This window comes from Saccostrea cucullata, unplaced genomic scaffold (assembly GCF_032062105.1).
Source record: "Saccostrea cucullata isolate Sc308-1 unplaced genomic scaffold, CSIRO_AGI_Scuc_v1 ctg28, whole genome shotgun sequence".
Lineage (NCBI taxonomy): Eukaryota > Metazoa > Mollusca > Bivalvia > Ostreida > Ostreidae > Saccostrea > Saccostrea cuccullata.
The window spans coordinates 286524-295071 of NW_026939565.1; the positions used below are offsets into that span (position 1 = coordinate 286524).

At 33.7% G+C, this 8548-nt stretch overlaps 1 protein-coding gene across 1 annotated transcript; it reads right to left on the minus strand.

The window, feature by feature from the left end:
- Positions 1 to 589: 589 nt before the first annotated feature.
- On the minus strand, positions 590 to 8484 carry LOC134253206 (thymidine kinase 2, mitochondrial-like). Its single transcript, XM_062735718.1, has 10 exons — positions 8228 to 8484; positions 8071 to 8126; positions 7857 to 7934; positions 6485 to 6538; positions 4148 to 4234; positions 3974 to 4053; positions 2931 to 3019; positions 2461 to 2540; positions 1524 to 1604; positions 590 to 1266 (listed from the first exon to the last, which is right to left on the minus strand). Exons 1-10 carry the CDS (start codon positions 8253 to 8255, stop codon positions 1177 to 1179), a joined length of 723 nt encoding a protein of 240 aa, XP_062591702.1. The 5' UTR covers positions 8256 to 8484; the 3' UTR covers positions 590 to 1176.
- Between the last annotated feature and the right edge of the window lie 64 nt (positions 8485 to 8548).

Consider the following 8548-nt stretch of genomic DNA (forward strand, 5'->3'; position numbering starts at 1 on the left):
AACACCGTTCATCGAAATCAAAAACCGATGCAAAGAATTTTGTATCTTAGTGTAGTCTACTTGTGTGCCAAGTTATACTGAAAGCGGACCAAATCTGTAGGAGGAGTAGCATTTTGAAAGAATTTCACAGAAATTTCTATTTTTAGTAACCATGCAACATCGTTCACCAAAATCAAAAAACCGATGCACAGAATTATGTATCTTGGTGTAGTCTACTTCTGTGCCAAGTTATATTGAAATCGGACCAAAACTGTAGGAGGAGTAGCATTTTGAAAGAATTTCACAGAAATTTCTATTTTTAGTAACCACGGCAACACCGTTCATTGAAATCAAAAACCGATGCACAGAATTATGTATCTTAGTGTAGTCTACTTGTGTGCCAAGTTATATTGAAATCAGACCAAAACTGTAGGAGGAGTAGCATTTTGAAAAATTCTTTACAGACATCTATTTTCAAATTTAATTACATAAAAATCTTTATGACGGACGTTGTGTTTATACGTAAAAACTATACAAAATAAAATACAATATAGCATAAATACTAAAAAAATCAAATGGTCACACTGACCTGTATGTAAGCAGTAAAAAAAAAGGAAAAATAATATAGAAGGGAAAAAAACATAAACAAAGTGAATTACTGACTAAACAAAATACAGTTAGTTGTTTAAAAAATAATAAAAACTTGATGAAAAAATCATCATCAAAGAATTCTTTAAAAAGCTGCACATGGAAATCATAGCACTCATTCTATACCCATAAAACAAATACAGGTATTAATATAAATATTGCCTGATAACTGAATTATATATTTCTTCAGATCAAATACATGTACCAATGCAAAAATTAAAATACATACAGCAGTAAAATTAAAAGGAGAAAGAATTCAGGAAGGAAAAAAAAAAAAAAATTGAACATAGTGACTTTTAACACAAAATACAATTTTAATTGTTTAAAAGATTAAGGGAAAAAAGAATACTATAATAAAAACTGCACAAGAATATATGAACACTTATTATGGTATATGTAAACAGAATTCAAGTAACAAAATCTTGTTTGAATCATATTTTACAAGATAGTTATGAATCATTTCTTTCAGTTTACACAGTAGAGGCAGAAACAGATAATTTCAAAATTAGTAATCATGAGATTAAAGCGTCCTAAGGCAGTATTTTAGTATCACACAACAGAATACTTGGAAAATGCAAACTCCCTGAATTCATCAAACTTGGTGTAAAGATGTGAAATGTCCTCATTTGCATCAATCACCTGTAAATATATATAGATTTGAAAAGAAATATTATATTTGAACATTTTCATAATCAACGTAATGAACAACTGATAGGCAAAGAAACGTTTCAAAAAATAATTTCAGTTGATGAGAGAGAAAAAAGAGGCTGTAATAGTCTGCCATTTCACCAATGAATTTAATTACATTTTACATTGTCAAGAAAACCTGAAGCTTATTCTAGAAATCTTTTCTGACATGCATGTATGTATACATGCTGTTTTTGTACACAACTTACATAAACAGGGGCTGGTATTTTGAACTTTGTTTGGTTAATCAACCAGTTTTCATGAAGATTATGGAGGGACTGCAGATACTCCTGTAATAAATGAGCACAAGTTTAATATTGCTTCCCAAGTACTGCCAATCCTCATTTCTTGATACCCTAAGTTAATGTTATTAATACTTAATCAAAATTTTGTATACGTCTGTACTGAAAGTAACACAGTGAAAAGTAATTCGATAGTCTACTAAAACTATTGAACCTAGATATGTTGCCCAGACTTGTATTTAGTGTATTACCAAACTGCTACAGGATGTACTGTGAAATCACAAATTTTTCTGGGGTTTTTCGTTGTTTTCAAGGTATGGAGAGACCCACGAATTCATGTCCACAACGAAATGTAAAATGTTACATACATTATTACTCAACAATTCTTAATCCAGGAATTTAAATCCCCACAAACGAAGAGTTTCTACCCACACCATGAAAATTTGACCCCACGAAAATATGTGATTTTAAAGTATATGCATGTGTGTATGCATGGTCTTTTACAATTATATTCATTCTTATTAAAGCTAGTTTTTTTGGTACATGTATTCCTAAGGCCAAGATAAATAAATAGTGTGTTTCCTACTCCAGCCTAAGCAAAAATAGGATAGGTAGGTAGGGAAAAGATTTTATTTTATTTAAACATTTTATTGGCAAGCATGCTGCCATTTTCCCCCAGAGAAATCGCTTTCAAAATATTTCTGATTAATGTGAGTATGATGTTCCTTTTTCAAACAGGGAAAAGATTCAGATAAGGATTTCTAATAGTAAAACTGTTTTGTTAACTCCTAGAAAGATATTGGCTGAAAAATTTTTCAGGGTCAGCTCCAATATTCAAGGGTCAGTTGGGAACTGGAAAAATACAATTTATTTATCTAGGCTTAATAGAAATGCAGAATCTTACAATGGGGACATCTTTTTCTTCCATTCTAGCTCTTTTTCGGATTCTTTCTTGACAGGTTTTGGGATCAGCTCTCAAGTACACTGCAAAATGTATACGATCTATTGAAAGTACATGTACATACCAGTAATGCATTAAAATGATGTTGAACAAAGCAGAGCATTACGGTGGTGAATATTACAACATCGGCTGAGACAAATATTCAACTTTACAAAAATAAAAGACTCCCAAATATATCATCCACATGGGTTATTTCCTCTGGTAAATATAAACATTTCTATGCATTATTAATTGGTTTATGACATTGTTAACTATTTCTGATTCAGTTTTGGGCAATACAACAATTAGGTATTATTGAGGTGATTAAAATTATTAGATATTGATCCGCGATTGTGTCACTTATACCTGGTAGTAGCTAAATTTCAATTTACTTCATACTGAAAGCTATTGATCATTATTAAGCTGCAACATACCAATAATGTCAACCTTGGTGTTTTCCTGTTGTAATATGAAATCATAGAATTCTGACAATACAGCGTAGTCTATCTCAGGCATCAGCTTACTGTAATAATCATATAAAATAAATCATAACCCACTTGTGTTATACAAAGTATTATAAATCTATTATACTGAGTAACATATTTTAAATAGTTGCTTTATTAAAATTCAGTTGCTAATGCTATCTTAAACAGAATGCAAAAGCTCTTATAAATTATTCAAGAACGTAATAGGCTAGGGAAAAAAATGTGACAATCCAGACCAGGATTCAAACCCAGACCCATGAATCCATAGCAAGGTACTCCATCAGTGCTATCTGACCATAGGGCAATCAAACTTGCCTGAAAATCCCCTCCCTCCTTGGAGGTCTTTGCCCAGGTGATCAAACCTGCCCTCCCCCCCCCCACTTAATGGAATTTAGTCCCAGAAGACACCATGCCAGGCTTTTCCCTGGCAGGTCTTTGGCCTGACACTTCCAGTGCATGACACCTCACCAAATACATCCAGTGAGGGAGAAAAATGCAAATAGCCAGACAAGAATTTGAACCTGGACCCCCAGACCAGAATCATTAGCCAGATACTGTATCACCAGCCATTTGACCTGCCTGCTAGTCACAAGAGCAAGATAAAACATCAAGTGAGAAATCCATTGAATCTCCAAATAAACATTTTTTCTAAGAAATGTAATGTTAGCACAAGACCTCCAGTTTTGCATCTCAAAGTTAAGTTATTTTCCTCTGAATCTATGAAACATGTCACAATGATGTGATTTCAGACAGGCTAACAGACAGAAAAGGTTAACAAAAGGAGATACATTTGAAGTGTGGTATATCGAACACTGATATGTCCAATACCATGGATATGTCAAGGTAATTTAGAAGTCCCAACTACTTACTGTTTAAGTACTTTACCACTGATATCATGAATCCTCCGATACCTCAAAGTTTTTGTCAGTCCCACTGAGTTTGAGATCATAACAAGGTTTGAATGTACATTCAAAGAGAAACTACAAACTTGCCTCTGGTAAAGATTTTCAACAAAACAGTTTCTGGCACTGAAGATGGATCTCTCCATCATCTTGATGCTGGTGTGCTTTGTCTACAAAAAATGGGTAAATTAAGCTTGTATTACATTATGATACAATGTCGTTAAACCCGTAAAAATTAATAATGAACATTTTAACATGACTTACTCTGTGTTTGTGACCCTCAGCCATGGTTAACTGGACGTAAGATTGGAAGGCCAAGCTCCAGCGTGAAGCATCCTTATACATCATATCCTGCGGGATATACAATATTTATCAAAATCTTTTAGTTAAGATGTAATTTCATTCTTGTTCAAATTTTTTTAAGTCTCTCTTTTGATTTAATGGGAAAAGATGGCAATGAAGGTACACAGAGATATATTTTGATATGAAAATGGATTCCTACTTTCAGTCATCAAAATAATCATTATTTTGATTTAATGGTAAACCACCTCCTGTCGCCCCTTAATGAAAGCCCTCAAACATTAACAGCTTTTGAAGAGACTAGGCTTAATTTTCCTCTCTGCAATATTTTTCTGACTATTTGGCCAAAAAAAAAAAGTCTTGTTTCCTGCTACCCAACCTACCCTACCTTTTTTGCACCCGACCCTAAAGTTTTGTTTAGCTTTTGGGGAAAAAATTGGAAATTGCAGGAATTTTATGTTCCAAAAGTGAAAAAAATATATATATATTCAAATTGTATTTCATGAAATATATGTATAAAATATGGACTTTCATAAAATTCCACTTGAGTTGTGCATCAAAAGACATGGAATTTCATTAAGATAATATTGACCTAGCTATGTAAGGGCGAAACGATTACACGTGTAAATGGCGACGTTTCGATTATATGCTTTAAACGTTTACAGTTTCAGTAAACGTTTACACGAAGGTCATTATCAATGTCTATCAGAAATAAAGTTTAACACAAACAAATTGTTTTATTTCATAATATACAAAAGAAACACCGTCTTTGACCATTTGATAAACAACAATCTAACCCGGAAGCATATTGAATGAAATATATATAAGTTGCTAATACTAGCGATGTTTTACAACACTTGAAATATAAAACTTGGCATATTTTGATTGAATAAATATAATACAATTTTACAATACATTTTTACAAGTCTGAAAAGTTTCGATACAGTTGACAGCAGGTCTTGTTTTACTTTTTTCGAGATTAAAAGAACCATCTTTACAATTATTTTTCTATGTCCGGTAGCCAAACAAACCAAGCAGTTGGGTGACGAGGTAGAAAGTGAATAAGTTTTTTAGTATTACGTTTAAATCATAATGACCAACAATAAATTTGTAATAACAACTCAAACTTATATTAAAGTGAAATAATTGATTATTAAATTCGAGTTTCACGAGTAAGTAGCCATAAAAATCCAACATAGAATATCTCCCGTTTAAACGGTACCGTTTCGTTTACTGCTATCCGTTTAAACGTTTACAAAGTTCAGTAAACGTTTCACCCTTATAGCTATGACATGTTTTATTTGGTTTTGTAGTAGTTCATATCCACCGAGCTGTGGAAAACTGCCGGTCATGCCGGCAAGACCGGCAAAAAATGTCTGTGACCGGTAAAAATGCTATCGATTCGGTCCAAGTGACTGACCTCTTTCTTTGTTCAAAGTATTTGTTTTTCCATTTTGATTTAGGCCTATCATCGGCGCACTTCCCAGCTTAATTTTCGAACCTTATATACCTGTATACGATTGCGCAATACTTTCTCTTTTCACGAAATCTAGGCTATAGGAAATGAAAGCGAAACCAGCATTTCCATGTTGTCTCGAGTGACCTTTTAAATTTACAAAAGGGGCTAAATTAGGTAGTTAACATAAAAAAAAGATTAAGACGGGCTAAATACCTGGGTATTTAAAACATTTTGACCAAAAAATTCAAACACAGATGAGTAAAGCGGTAAACCTAGTACTTCCGTTGTTCCGATTTCCCAGATTTCGTTTTTTCATCGATCATGTTCATGATGTTGGTATCTTTTTTATCGATGCACAGAATTTCTTAGACTCATTTTCCAGGTAAAATATAATTCCCAAATGCATTAATGTTTTTAAAAAATAACGTTTACTATGAAGAATTATCATTGTCACCTGCCCAAAAGTGATGTAATCTAGTATTGTTATTAAAAAAAAAAAACAACAAAAAAAAAAAAACGGAGGAGGACTGAATGTCATTACTAAGTGAAGTGTATTTAAGAAAATAAATGTTATGCTTTTCTTTTTAATTTTGCAACTTACTATTTCGGACCGGCATATTTTGTCTTCTTGCCGGTCCGAATGACTGACAATCTGAAAAAGTTTTCCACAGCTCTGTATCCAAAATATACCGTTGGGAAAAAAAAAATAATTTTCCTACCTACCTACCCTTTTTTTCAGGCTGGTAGCAGGAAACAGGCCTGTCCAACTATTTGGAATTTTTGCAAACCTTTTAAATGACTTGTACGACCAGGACCTGATGTGTTACTATAAATCTACTTACCAGAGTGTTGTATCCATCCACATCTTTCCATTTCTGGACTGGCTCTGGGATTACCTGCAAAGCAGACATATACATGTGCACATATCATACAATCACTAAGTTTAAATCAGTTCCAAAAATGTAACTAGCTATCGAATGCTAATTAAAAGAAAAGTTAAGCACAAGGGCAAATTATTTAGCCCATTCCAAGTTTTTTTTGGTATCCAAGCATCTTTTTCTTTCAGAAACATACCTACCTATTTGCAATTTAACACACACATGCCAAACAAGAGGCCCATGGGCCACATCGCTCACCTGAGAAGCTTTAACCATTCCGTTCTTTACCAGATTGCCCCCTTGTAATACATATTGTGACCCATCCTACCCCACAGATCATAATTTAAACAATTTTAAATCTACACTACCATATGATGCTTTGATTTCCCATTGTGGCCCCGCACTACCCCGGGGGGTCATGATTAGAGCAATTTACAATCTACACAACCCCAGGATGCTTCCACATAAGTTTCAGCTTTTCTGGCCAAGTGGTACTTGAGAAGATTTTTAAAGATTTTTGCTATATATTTCTATGTAAATCTTTGATTCCCCATTGTGGTCCCTCCCAACCCCCAGGAGTCATGATTTGAACAATTCAGAATCTACACTACCCTGGGATGCTTCCACATAAGTTTCAGCTTTTGATTTTCAAAGATTTTTCCTATATATACTTCTATGTAAAACTTTGATTCCCCATTGTGGCCCTGCCCAATCCCCAGGGGTCATGATTTGAACAATTTAGATTCTTCACTACCCGGGATGCTTCCACATAAGTTTCAGCTTTTCTGGCCCAGTGGTTCTTAAGAAGAAGATTTTTTAATGACGCCACCCTATTTTTGTGTTTTCTTGATTATCTCCCCTTGTGAGGGGATTTGGTCCTTCATTTTTACAATTTAAATTCTCCTTCACCCAAGGATGCTTTGTACCAAGTTTGGTCAAAATTGGCCCAGTGGTTCTTGATAAGAAGTCGAAAATGTGAAAAGTTTACAGACGGATGACAGATAAAATGTGATCAGAAAAGCTCATTTGAGCCTTCGGCTCAGGTGAGCTAAAATAGACCAACTTAGTCATTCATAAAATTTTGCATTCAAAGAAGTTTTTTCCAATTTCAGAATTCCTGATTTTGTTTGCTTTTTCCGATTTGGGGTTTCAAAAACCAAGGTGCTAAACTAACTGGAATGGCCTAATGATAAATCAATGAAAGAATGCAGTACTCAGTCAGTCTGACTCTCTTAACTGGGAAGATGATAGTCAGAAACTCTTATTAAAAGCCAGCTGAGCTGTAATATATGATTCATTTTCCATGCAATTACATTTAAAATAGGCCTACTCTTACCTCGATTTTATCACTGAAGTTTTTGAAATATTGAAGAAACGTTGATTTTCCACTTCCAATATTTCCTTCAACCACAATCTTTTAAAAAAAATTAAATTGTTTTGTTCATTAAAAATAATATATTTTTTTCAAGTATATATTTTTTTGCGTACTTGACAAACACGTCTATAATAATCTTATTTCTGATGTCATCGTGTTATTACTTAAAATTTACCGTTGGAACTCGTCCTCTTTTCTTTTTGGGAATGTTGACTTGAGGATCAACATTTTCTAAAACACAATAAAAGAATCAATGAATTCAACTGTGGAACCAAGAAATTATGCCCTACTGGTGAACACAGTGTAACTAAGAATACGATATCATATGGTACCTGAATCAAAGTGACTAAATCCTAGCATGTTGTTTTCTTTGGCAGTGCAGTGTTGTTCACCTGTTGTCGTCGTGATCTTTGGCGCTTTATTCACATATACCGCTAAAATTCTTTGTTATCCAATCAAATTTGTCCAATTTTTCACTCCATGAGACTCTAATATAGGCCTATGTGTAAAAGCGCTTCAGATCAAAGCGATGATGTTTGGAACATCGAGTTGCATTGGCTAGGCCTAAACATTTTATATTCAACAAGTGAAATTATCACCGTTCACAAAAACCATGCAAGATAATTTTTCCGCTTCCACTTTGGGTCAAACTT